The following is an 11,878-nucleotide window of genomic DNA, read 5'->3' as shown; positions in this document are numbered from 1 at the left end:
AGGTGTCACATCGATTGGATCCATCGTGTCCAGTGGCACGTCGAATTGGATTGGAGCGTCACGTCGTCGGAGCTGGTTGGTGTGTCGGGTCCAGACGGTGTCGTTGACTGCGACGTGGTACATAGTTTGTCCAATGCGCTTCTGGATAGTACCTGGAATCCAAGTGGCAGTATTTATGTTACGGTAGTCTTTAACATAAACCTTTTCTCCAACTTGGTAGCTTCTTGATCGTGCACCATGTTGCTTGTTGAACTGCTTCTCCATCTCAGTATCATGCGAGTTGGGAAGTTGGTCTTTCGGGCGTAGTTGATCCAGAAATGTTCGGATTTTGCGACCAATGAAGTTCTCAGCTGGTGTAGAGCCATTAGGGCTGGAGGTGCAAGGAGTTGAGCGGTAGCTCTGCAGAAATACATATAAGGCAGTATCTGCGTTTTCCTCCCCTTTTAACTTGCCTAAGCTCCGTTTGAGAGTGTCCACGAAACGTTCTGCTTGACCATTTGACTGTGGATGGAATGGTGGTGATCGTAATGTGTGATTCCTCGATCCTTGCAGAAGTTCTCGAAACCCGATGAAGTGAACTGAGTTCCGTTGTCGGTTACCAGCGTTTGCGGATCTCCGAATTGTGAAAACACTTTTCTCAGAATATTTATTGTAGCTGTAGTTGTGATGGATGTGGTTGGGAAGACTTCAGGCCATTTGGAGAATGCGTCTACCACGACCAAATAGTACGTTCCATCCAGTGGTCCAGCATAGTCAGCGTGTACCCTTTGCCAGGGAGCGGTTGGGATTGGCCAAGAACATAGAGTGTTCCTTATTGGATTCTTAGCGACTGCTGCACACTGATCACAACTCCTGACCATGTTCTCGATGTCCTTATCGATGGATGGCCAGTATACCAGAGATCGTGCCAACTGCTTCATCCTCACGATTCCAGGATGAGCCCGGTGAATCATTTTGAGAACCCTTGCCTTGAGAGTGCTGGGAATGACGATCCTGTCGTTGAACATGATGCAGTCGGCCACGATTGACAGTTGGTCTCGTCGGTGGTGGAAAAAAGAGATTTGTGAGCTTTTATCAATGATTTTGGGCCACAAACCTGATACAACATACTTATATACTTGATTGAGAAGTGGATCCTTCTTAGAGGCAGCTCGGATCATGTTTGCAGTCACAGGTAGTCGCTCGCAGGCAGATACCAGATTTGTGATGACTTCTGATTCGACTTGAGCAACGATACGATCTTCACATTCTTTTTGCTGGATTTGGTCCGAGATCAATCTTGACAGAGCATCAGCTTGTCCAAAGTGATTGGTGTTGACGTACTCGATGGTGAAGTCGTAGTTGAGCAGAATGATAGCCCAACGCTGGAGACGGTTTGCACTGTAAAGGGGTATACCTTTTTTATCTCCAAATATTGACAGCAATGGCTTGTGGTCGGTCTTCAGAGTGAAGTGGCGGCCATAAAGGAATTTGTGGAACTTCGTGACAGCCTTGATGAGTCCGAAAGCTTCTTTCTCAATCTGACTGTAGTTCCGCTGTGGAGCTGTTAGAGCTTTGCTGATATGGTAGATAGCCTTCTCGGAGCCATCTGGAAATCTGTGTGAGATTACTGCTCCGATACCGTATTGCGAGGCATCGGCAGCGACGATGATCGGAAGCTTCGGATCAAAGTGTGTGAGCAACAAGTCCGATTGGAGAATCTGCTTGACACGGTCGAATGAATTTTGACATTGAGACGTCCAGAGGAATTTGGCATCCTCTTGGTGAGAGCATCCAGTGGTGGGCGGAGCCTGAACAACTCCTTGACAAACGATCCATAGAATTGAATGAATCCGAGAAACGAACGGACTTGGCCGTCGTTGGTAGGTGGTGGCATTTGCTGAACGGCAGCGATCTTTTCAGGATCTGGACGTCTTCCATCTTTGTCTATGATGAATCCCAGAAATGTGATTCTTTCCATCAAGAATGTGCACTTTTCCAGTCGGATCCGGAACCCATAATCATTGATTCGCTTCATCAGTGCCATCAATCTTTGGTTGTGCTCTTCAATTGTTGAGCCCGAGATGATGATGTCATCAAGGTAAGCAGCTGTCCCTTCGAGACCAGTGATCATCGAATCCATGATTTGTTGGAAGGATCCAGGAGCTGACTTGACTCCAAAAGCCAGTCGATTGTAGCTGAACAATCCTTTGTGAGTGTTTATGCATAGCATCTTCTTGGCTTGCTCATCCAGTTCAATCTGAAAATAAGCTTCGGCAAGATCAATCTGTGAAAAATACTTCCCACCGTTTAGAGTGACGAAGATGTCGTCGGCGGTTGGGAGTGGATGCTGATGCAGTTGGATGGCATCATTGAGACCCGTAGAGAAATCTGCGCACATCCTTAGCGATCCATTCTTCTTTTTGACTAGTACAATTGGTGCTGCCCATTCGGAATGATCCACTGGAGAGATGACGCCTGCTTGCTGTAGACGATCTAGTTCCTCTGACACAGTGGGCAATGCGGCGAATGGGACCGATCTAGCTTTACGGAACACTGGTTTGGCATCTGGTTTGAGTAGGAGCGATGCCTTGGTTTTGGTGCATCGTCCTAGTTCTGGTTTAAACACATCTGAAAATTCGTTGTTCAACTCAGCTTTCAGTCTGTTCCGAGTGATGTCCAGGTAGTTGCATGCTGATCCAGCATCGGAATGAACTGCGCTGATTTGACTTGGGTTGAGAATGTTCCAGAGCTTCTTATCCTTTGAGATCCAGTCGGTTCCCAGAAGAGTTCCAGTTTCAGCAACATGAGCGATTCCTGTTGCTGATGTTCCATTCAGATTGAATTGACATTGGAATGATCCTTTGACGGCTATTGGTTGATGATTAGCCGACTTGACTTGGATAGTGGGTGCCAGTAGAGATGGGCGACCCAATCGATTCCAATCTTTAGTTCTTATCAGTGTGACATCAGCTCCCGTGTCTAACTGCATCTGAATCTTCATTCCGTTGATGGTCACGACACGGTAGATACGGTTGCGTTGCGAATTGGTAGCCGATCCCACGATGACTGATTTGACTTTGCTGAAGTTGCCTTTTTGTACATTTGCATCCCGTTTTTTGGTTCTGCAAAACTTGGCAATATGCCCGTCTTTTTGACACAAAGTGCATTTGACCTGCTTCTGACAGTCTCTGGCCCAGTGGTTGCCTCCGCATTTGAAACAAGGTGAAGGTGGTGGCTTCTGTGATTTATCCCGACTTGATGCTTTTTGATGAATGGCATTGATCTCGTTCTGCTTTGCAGCGCTGCACACACTCTTGGAATCGGCTCTCACATCTAGTAGACGCTTGATTTCCTTTTCCAACTCGAGCAGTGTACATGTAGGCTTTGCTTCCATGATCTGAAGTGCTTTTGTACGGATGTCCGAGTAGCTGTTGTCTCTTAATCCATTTATCCAGACCATGCAGCATGTTTGATCGTCCGTCATCGTCTTGAATTCTGATGACGTGAACCGTCGCAACACGAGCCCAGTGTACTCTTCGATCGATGAGCCATCGTATTCTGTGCGTAGGAACTCCTGACGCTTCCGGAAGATCGATGAGGTCGACTTGAATGTCTCCTTGAGCTTCGGAAAGAGGTCCTCGAACTTTAGGGAGTTTGGAGTTTCCGGGAGGATACGATTTGCAAAGTGAGAATACTCTTTTGTGTTGAGTTTAGATAAAACTAACCTTGCTTTGGCCTCATCGGTGAGAGTTGATCCGTCCTTGGTGATGACGTCTCCATATCTGTTGTACCAACTGTCAAATGTCAGATCCTCATCAGGCTCGTATATGAAGTTTGGAATCCGAGTTGAAATCGATTCCACGAGCTGACTTCCATTGGTTGACGTGGTCGCTTGAGATGGGACGAGCTGTCCGAAGACTGATATCAAGGAGGCGATTTGTTGAGTGAGATCAGCCATTGCCTTTGCCTGATCGCCAGTTGTTACGTCCTTAGGATCCGGCATTCTGGCCGGCTCAAGGAATACGAATAGTAGTTATAGAATACAGATTTATTCAGGTACTAAAGATGTACGAGAATAGAGGGGGAAAAGTAGAGAAGGCTGGGAGAGACTAGGACAGACCGAGAATGGTTGTCCGCCCCAAAGAAAGAGGGGTTCTGACCAATGAAACAACTAAGAAGAAAAGTGCCAGAGAAGGGCGCTCTTCTTAGGTGGGTAGATCACAAATAATTTGGTAGATCAAATATAAAACTAATGGAAGTATGCATAGAATGCAACACCTTTTTTGCTCGTTTTCGTGTGGCACATTCCTCCTTTTCTCTAGTTTTCATTGGTGTCTTTAATTACTCTAAACCTCTGAACTCTATGTACTCTCACACCTAGTATTATTGTTTCTTTGGATGTGGTCCATATGAAGGCAAGAATTTGGCTCGTTTGTACGGAAAAATGGGAAAAACACGTGTCTTGCAGAAATCGGTAAATATCTGGAAAACTAGGAATTTTCTAAAAATTTCGTAAATGTGAAGTTTTCAATCTAGATCTGATTTATACCTTCCACAATTTTCAAAGTGATCGGACATTTGACAGCCGAGCTCCAGACTCCTGAAAATGGTCAAGATAACCGAAATCACATGAATGAGAAGTTAAGAAACCAGAAACCTCACATTTTCCAAAAATGTGGAAATTCATTATCATTTGATCAGAAAGTGATAAGAACTTCAGAATTAAGGACCGATCTTTCTCTACGGATCATAGACTTTGCGGTCCCTGCAAAATCATAATCTCCGATTTTCAAATCAGAGCCAAAAACCAAATTCTCATATTTTGTATTCCCCTATCGTTTCTGACCCTAACCACATTTTGTTTTCGAAAACCTTAATCTCTTAATTTCATGAACCGAATTTAACTAAAAGTCAGAAACCACCATAATTAGTTTCGAAATAAAAATCCGTAGGCCGTATCAACGCGGCGCATGACTGAGCAAAACTTTCAGCCTACACTTCAGAGGTTTCACTATTTTTTCAGTTTTCGTAATCAGTGTTTTTAAGCATTTGAACTCTTGGAAACTGTTGTTTCTATTTTAGAAATGGGAATTTTAACTAGTAAATTTTCAGTCACCAGACCTCCAACAATGAGCCAACTACCATTTGATGGTTCTTCTCCTTATCGCATCCTCCCACTAAACGATTTATACGCCCCCGTCACCACCGTCGGACCATATACTCATCATTCTTGGATTGGGTTCCACCCAAGTGTGAAGAAGCCCGAGGATCTTCCACTCGATTTGACTTCAAAGCCTCGGAAGCGTGAGTTTGGGGACCATATTCTGCAAAACTACTAATTAACACTTTTTCAGCGACTCGAAAGAATAATCGAAAGCGAAAGAACCCTGCCCCACCGCCTGTTATACCTAAACCAAAAACTCCACTAGTTCCTCCAGTCTCTGTCTGGCCTCCAGCTGGGTTTTTCAGAACTCAGTTCTTATCTCTTGCTCTGAATCAATCCGGTATTTTCAATTATACATTTGGAGACTATAAAACTATTCTATTCCAGCCGCAAGTCCAGTCAATTTGGACTCTCTACCAGGTCCCATGTCTCTACTTCCAACTGGCTCGCCGACCACTGTGGCTCATATGCTCCACCTGGTGCGAAAAATATCGTATACTCAAAAGTATTGCTCCGAAAAGTTCGCAATGTCAAGAACCAAGAAAATGAACTAGTATAATGTACAACATTTCGTTCGTTCGACCACACTCATTGACGTTCCTTCATAACCTCATTGTCGGGAAAATTGTTATTTTTATCCCCACCTCTTATAATCTCAACTATCTCAATAAAGTTTTTTTTTCAAAAGTTTGTTGACGTCTACTGTTGCAGAAGTGTCTAGCCCGCTGATTTCGTCAGTGCGAGCTATGCGGTGAAAATAGCTTGTGTGCATGCGTTTGTACTCCTCCCTATAGACTGGATTGACGCAAAAAGTTAGAGGAGGCCTAGATGAGGAATAATATGACAAACTTATCAGATCCCGTTCTTCCAAATTTTCTGAAAAAAAAGTGTGTTGCTAAATTAGGGCACGCTTCGTTTCTATCCGATGCTGGTGAGAGATTGATTTTAAGAATCCTAGAATTGAACGAATTTTCAGACCGACAGTGGAAGTAATGGGGAGTAATGGATACCTGAGTGGAGCTCGCGGAATGGAAGCTCTCCCTGGAGTGCATTCGACGGGAACAACAAGAGCAAAGCGAGGAATGATTAAGATTTAAGAATTAGGAGAATGATTTTTCTTGAATTCTTCTTTCGTTATTGTTTTCTAACAAAAAGTTGTTTTCCATTTCTTGTTTTTTCTCCCTTCGCACCTATAATTGCTTCACCTCTTAATAATCCCTCATCATTCCACCGTATCTTTTATCTTCCTTTTTGCCCTCCGAAATGAATTATCAAACTTTTTCATGAAAGATTTCGGCTCTGTATGATTATAAGGGTATTCTGAGAAAACTCTCACATTTTGACTAAGTCATGGAGAAATTTGGGCGGTCACAAGCTTCAACGCCTACATCAGTTGCAGTCCTCGTTTCTTGTGTGTTTTGAGCGACCGGGGAAGCAAGCGCACATTAAAGAAACTCATCTGGAAAGTCAGGGGGAAAAAGGAAGCTAATTCATGGAGACGTCACACTCAATAGATAAAAACCAAGAATTACATGAGATTGTCGTGGGAACTCAGTAGAGAAGAGAGCTTATGAAGATAATGACATCGTTGTGAAACGTCTTAGCGTAAAGATTCCAAAAATATATTCCATATGGTAATACCCATATGAATAATCAACGGGACTATTCCCAGTCAGTGGGAGTTACTGAAAATAACAGAAATTCGTGAAGCGTTATCTGTTCGACCTATCCCGCAAAAAGTGTTTCATTCAACAGAAGATGGAAAAAAAATTGTGGGATATCTATTGAAGGGTTACGGTATTTTGTGATTGGTAATATCAGTTTTTTTTAAACTCTTCTACACCCATTCAACAGCGATTTCATTGCTGATGACAAACGTGTGTCTTTCATCAGACGGGATTGATGAGGGTTACGTGTGTGCCCCGAGCGGTGTGTGTATGTGCGCCCTCCGTTTCTAACTTGGCTGAGGCCGACGCGAGATCGTGTGTTGTGTGCGTTTTGGCCACTAGGGCGAATGAGTAGTTAGCTTGAACTATTTCAACAAACTTTTTGATGATATGAGGCTGTAGTACAGAGCTGGAATATATCGGATCTCATGAGCTAACACCAGGTTAAATGAACAAGAACATAGCTAGGGCGAATGGAAAATAGAACAGCAAAAGGGGCAGAAACATTTTAGCGCTGATTAATTAGTTAAAAAAAAAATTTTGTGAGGACAAACACAGGAATCATAGAACGGGGGAGATCAGAAAGTAATGAGTAACGCAAATTTGAAGTCCGAAAAGCAGCAAAACATCGCAAAATGAAAGTGTTGATTTCCGGAGCACATCCTGAAAACTATTTTTAGAATCTCTTCACCTCTAAATGATCCTTTATCACTTCCACCGTATCCTGCGATTTTTTTAAATCCGAAATGAATCCTCAAACTTTTTGTCTGCTACGTCTTGAGGAGGGCACAAGCTTCAACACCTGCATCAGTTACATTCGCCGGTTTTATTCGACTTGTGTGTTTTGTTGCCAGCGCGCATCAAAGAAACTCAACTGGAGATTGAGAGAAACTAGTTCATGAAGACGTCACACCTAATAATGAAGTTAACTATCAAAAATGGTAGAGCGGATTGTCGTGGCATTTTAGTAGGAAAGAAAGAACACAGACACCCACACATTTTAAAAATCTTTTCTATTGATCCTCTCATCATAGAGTGACGTATTGACTTTTCCAATCCAAAACCTTTTTGAAAACTTCGCAAAAGCAATTTTAAACGACTTTATTCTCGAATATTGTCACCAGTTATGTCATACTATTCCCCATTGGCTGAAATTAGTACTTCTCCTCGAAAGTTGGCAACAACAATTCAAAGCTTCGCCCATTGAAAAAAAAACGAAAAAGAGAGAAAGTGAGAGACGAAAAGATAAGAGGCAAAAAGGGGGCGTGGTTTGTTGTCATGCTTACAAGTTGCCCGCCATAACTAGTATAAAAGGCCCGGTTTCCTATCTTATCCTCACAAATTGAGTTTAAATCCCTCCTCAATCGAAAATGTCGCATCTTCTGAACGTTGTTTTCTTCGTCGCTCTTCTTCATTTCGGTTCCTCACACCGTCAAACCCCATTGACTGATGAGCAAGTTCTCGAGCTTGTTCATTTATCGTGCAACCACGCAAAGTTCTTCTGCCCAGCCGAACGTGAGTTTATTTTCTTTAATTAGCCAAATAATTTTCATGACTTTACAGCATATCTGGTCAAAATCGGACCACAAAGAATCTTCAACCGCTTTGCGGTCTTGAAGTCTGAAGAAGCTGGTCTTCTCAAGACTTCCGATATTCCGCTGACAGAACTCTTCGGTGTTTTCAGAGTAAGTTTCAGATAATCGACTGATTATCAAGATTATCAAATCTATGATTTCAGAACACCTTCTGCTGCACCGAAGGATCATGCCTGGCACAATGCAATGTGTATCCGATAAACGAAAAACGCATCGTCTCCAACTTCCAGGACATCTACGAAAAGGTTTTCGCTCTCAACATTGCAGAGCTCATGGTAGGTTTACCGGAAAGCGTAATTGATTTTCAATTTATTATCTTCCAGAGCTACGAATCGGACTACATCGAGTATCTTCGCAACGGAAAGAAGCACGGATTCGTTCCAGCAAGAGTCGAGGAGTTGTACGACATCCTTCACGAGAACGAGGACACTATCCTCACAATGCTCGGTAAAAATGCTCCACAAGCATAGATCTTCTCCCATCTTTGCTTCGTTTTTGCTATAAATTTGATATATTTTATCCCCTTCGTACCTCCCCCCACATCCCCACTTTCATTATAATTCCCAACAATGATCTTTTGATAAATTGAACCCGATTCTTTTTTCTCTCTTTGATAAGTATATAACTGTGAAATGATGATAATTTTAACTCTAAACAACTTTGAACAACGAAACCTCTTGTTAAACAAGTTTTCTAAGAACTTTACCACTAAAATTGCAGATAACCAATTATGTAAACCAAACGAAACCTTGTGATTGGGGAATAAACTTTGTATAATGAATTAGCTGGAAAGCAATTATGTAAAATCGTCATCAACTTTGTTGTTTGTGATATGGATAATTGATGTTTTCTAAAGAAAAAGTCAAACTAAACACCAGAGGAAAGTTCGAAAAACTTCCTTATCATTAATCTTTTGGTACCTTCCTCTAAAAGTGCAAACTTTTCTCTACGTCACGCTATCACATCGCTACGCTACGCTGTCACGCTGGATGGCAATATAATCACGAGCTTCTTAAATCACTTGCTACTATTTTCTGAAGCAACTGCGTTTCTAAATTTGGTTTGGGTTTGGGACATGACTTGAGTAATACGTCACTTAGTAGTCGTTTTGCCACAAAAGGGGACCCAAGACGTACTCCAGTTGCTCAGAAACCTCAGAATCTGAATTTAGAAAGAATGGAAGGAATGGGGAGTAATGGATACCTGAGTGGAGCTCGCGGAATGGAAGCTCTCCCTGGAGTGCATTCGACGGGAACAACAAGAGCAAAGCGAGGAATGATTAAGATTTAAGAATTAGGAGAATGATTTCTTCTTGAATTCTTCTTTTGTTATTGTTTTCTAGCAAAAAGTTGTTTTCCATTTTCTCATTTTTTTTCTCCCTTCGCACCTACAATTGCTTCACCTCTTATTAATCCCTCATCATTCCACCGTATCTTTTATCTACCTTTTTACCATCCGAAATGAATTATCAAACTTTTTCATGACAGATTTCGGCTCTGTATGATTATAAGGGTATTCTGAGAAAACTCTCACATTTTGACTAAGTCATGGAGAAATTTGGGCGGTCACAAGCTTCAACGCCTACATCAGTTGCAGTCCTCGTTTCTTGTGTGTTTTGAGCGACCGAGGAAACAAGCGCACATCAAAGAAACTCAACTAGAAAATTAGAGGAAAAAAGGAATCTAACTCACGAAGGCGTCATACCTAATAGTCAAGCATACAAAAATTGAATCAAGGGAATTCAGTAGAAAAAGGAGCTTTGGTGAAATTCCTGACACCGTTAAAAGCGTGTTTGCCTAGGCATTGCAAAAGTAGATTAGATATGGACCATCCGTACAGTACAAGCCATAGGAAAAATCAACATGACTAATTCCAGTCAATGGAGTTACTGATATCAACGGATTACCGCGAAGCGTCATCTCTTCGATCCATCAAAATATGGGTGCCGGCAAAAAGTGTGTTCTTTACTAAAAGACGCCAAAAAACAATGGAAATTCTATCCAAGGGTTACGGTATTTTGTGTCTGGTAATATCAGTTTTTATACTCTACTACACCCATTCAACAGCAATTTCCTTGCTGATGACAAACGTGTGTCTTTCGTTAGACGGGATTGATGAGGGCTACGTGTGTGCGCCGAGCGATGTGTGTATGTGCGGCCGTCTTCTCACTTGGCTGAGGCTGACGCGAAGTCGTGTGTTGTATGCGTTTTGCTGGCAAGAAGAGATGTTCTATAGTGAAACAGAAAAACTAAATAGTTAGCTTGAACTATTCTCAGAATCTCAGGATCTCAGAATCTTAGAATCTCAGAATCTCAGAATCTCAGAATCTCAGAATCTCGGAATCTCAGAATCTCAGAATCTCAGAATCTCAGAATCTCGGAATCTCAGAATCTCAGAATCTCAGAATCTCAGAATCTCAGAATCTCAGAATCTCAGAATCTCAGAATCTCAGAATCTCAGAATTTCAGAATCTCAGAATCTCAGAATCTCAGAATCTCAGAATCTCTGAATCTCAGAATCTCAGAATCTCAGAATCTCAGAATCTAAGAATCTCAGAATCTCAAAATCTACTGTAGGTTGAAAATCGGTTACAGGTTGCTGTGAGCAAACACCACTTTCCAGGAAACGGTCAAAAAACCATTTACCTTTTCTTAAATTTCACACAAATCTAACTACTAGCTAGACAGGGAACATGTAATTAGAGTTTTCGTAGGTTATGAATTCCCCCAATTTATCTGAAATCTTGTTTGTGGTGTTGCAAAGTTCTGAGAACTTCGTATTTTCGAATTACTTTTTTCTGAACTGATTAGTATTCTAAAAATGAGCGTCCTATTGGAATGCATAGATCTCCAGAAATTTATCGAAGCCTGTATTCACTATCATAACTGCTCAATTTACACCGATGAGAAGATTGGTGAGTTCTAATAAAATAGATTTCAAAAACTTGAAAACTGTGAATTTCAGTTGACGTCCATGATTATCTCTTCAATTCCAAAAAAGCAAAGTTTCCTCAACCTGTGGCAAGGTTGAAAGGTAAAACCGGCGAGCGGATGTATGAATGTTTCATGCACAAACAAGGAGAGAAGAATTATAGTGTGTTTCATATCGATTTGATTTAAATCTGGTTGTAAACTGTTTCAGAGAGGGAATGGAAGAATAATGAAGAGTTACGATCTATCTGGCTGGCCAAGCTGAAGGACTTCAAGGCCGAGCAAAAAGAGCAACTGGACAGAGGATATATTAGAATTGCGTAGACTATCGACATCGTTCATTATCTGTATCTATTTATTTTTCCAGTTTCTTTTTTTTTTGAATTACTTTATTTTCCCGATTTGTCTCAATTTCCAATTTCCTCTCCAAACTTTCAACTACAAGTCATCAAGTTTCATTTCTTGTTCCCAAATAAAAATGGCTACATCAAAATGACTGTGCATGGTATCGGAACCCAGAAAATTGAAGCCATCGTTTTC

The 11,878-nt window shown here is 41.7% G+C and overlaps 4 protein-coding genes across 4 annotated transcripts in view; 3 read left to right on the top strand and 1 right to left on the bottom strand.

Moving 5' to 3' along the window:
* Window positions 1-3,985, bottom strand: part of CBG25708 — a gene marked incomplete at both ends in the record, with an annotated part of 8,370 nt that extends 4,385 nt beyond the window's left edge. Inside the window, 3 exons of the mRNA XM_045242975.1 lie at window positions 1-201; window positions 459-1,294; window positions 1,705-3,985. The exon at window positions 1-201 is cut by the window's left edge and continues 1,584 nt beyond it. Of these exons, the coding sequence (XP_045098718.1) occupies window positions 1-201; window positions 459-1,294; window positions 1,705-3,985 (3,318 nt within the window). The remainder of the gene's footprint in view (window positions 202-458; window positions 1,295-1,704) is intronic.
* Window positions 3,986-5,111: 1,126 nt separating this feature from the next.
* Window positions 5,112-5,700, top strand: CBG25707 (the record flags this gene model as incomplete). Its single annotated transcript, XM_045242974.1, has 3 exons — window positions 5,112-5,286; window positions 5,337-5,486; window positions 5,534-5,700. 3 exons carry the CDS (start codon window positions 5,112-5,114, stop codon window positions 5,698-5,700), a joined length of 492 nt encoding a protein of 163 aa, XP_045098717.1.
* A 2,483-nt stretch (window positions 5,701-8,183) lies between these two features.
* Window positions 8,184-8,878, top strand: CBG07830 (the record flags this gene model as incomplete). Its single annotated transcript, XM_002631822.1, has 4 exons — window positions 8,184-8,328; window positions 8,377-8,498; window positions 8,552-8,683; window positions 8,732-8,878. The coding sequence occupies 4 exons, from the start codon at window positions 8,184-8,186 to the stop codon at window positions 8,876-8,878; spliced, it is 546 nt and encodes a 181-aa protein (XP_002631868.1).
* Window positions 8,879-11,228: 2,350 nt separating this feature from the next.
* CBG25706 lies at window positions 11,229-11,662 on the top strand (the record flags this gene model as incomplete). The annotated part of the gene is made up of 3 exons (XM_045242973.1): window positions 11,229-11,322; window positions 11,373-11,441; window positions 11,550-11,662. 3 exons carry the CDS (start codon window positions 11,229-11,231, stop codon window positions 11,660-11,662), a joined length of 276 nt encoding a protein of 91 aa, XP_045098716.1.
* Between the last annotated feature and the right edge of the window lie 216 nt (window positions 11,663-11,878).

This window comes from Caenorhabditis briggsae, assembly GCF_000004555.2.
Source record: "Caenorhabditis briggsae complete genome, chrII, whole genome shotgun sequence".
Taxonomy (NCBI): Eukaryota; Metazoa; Nematoda; class Chromadorea; order Rhabditida; family Rhabditidae; genus Caenorhabditis; species Caenorhabditis briggsae.
Note: the sequence above shows the minus strand (reverse complement) of the source record. Positions and strands in the feature narration are given on the sequence as shown.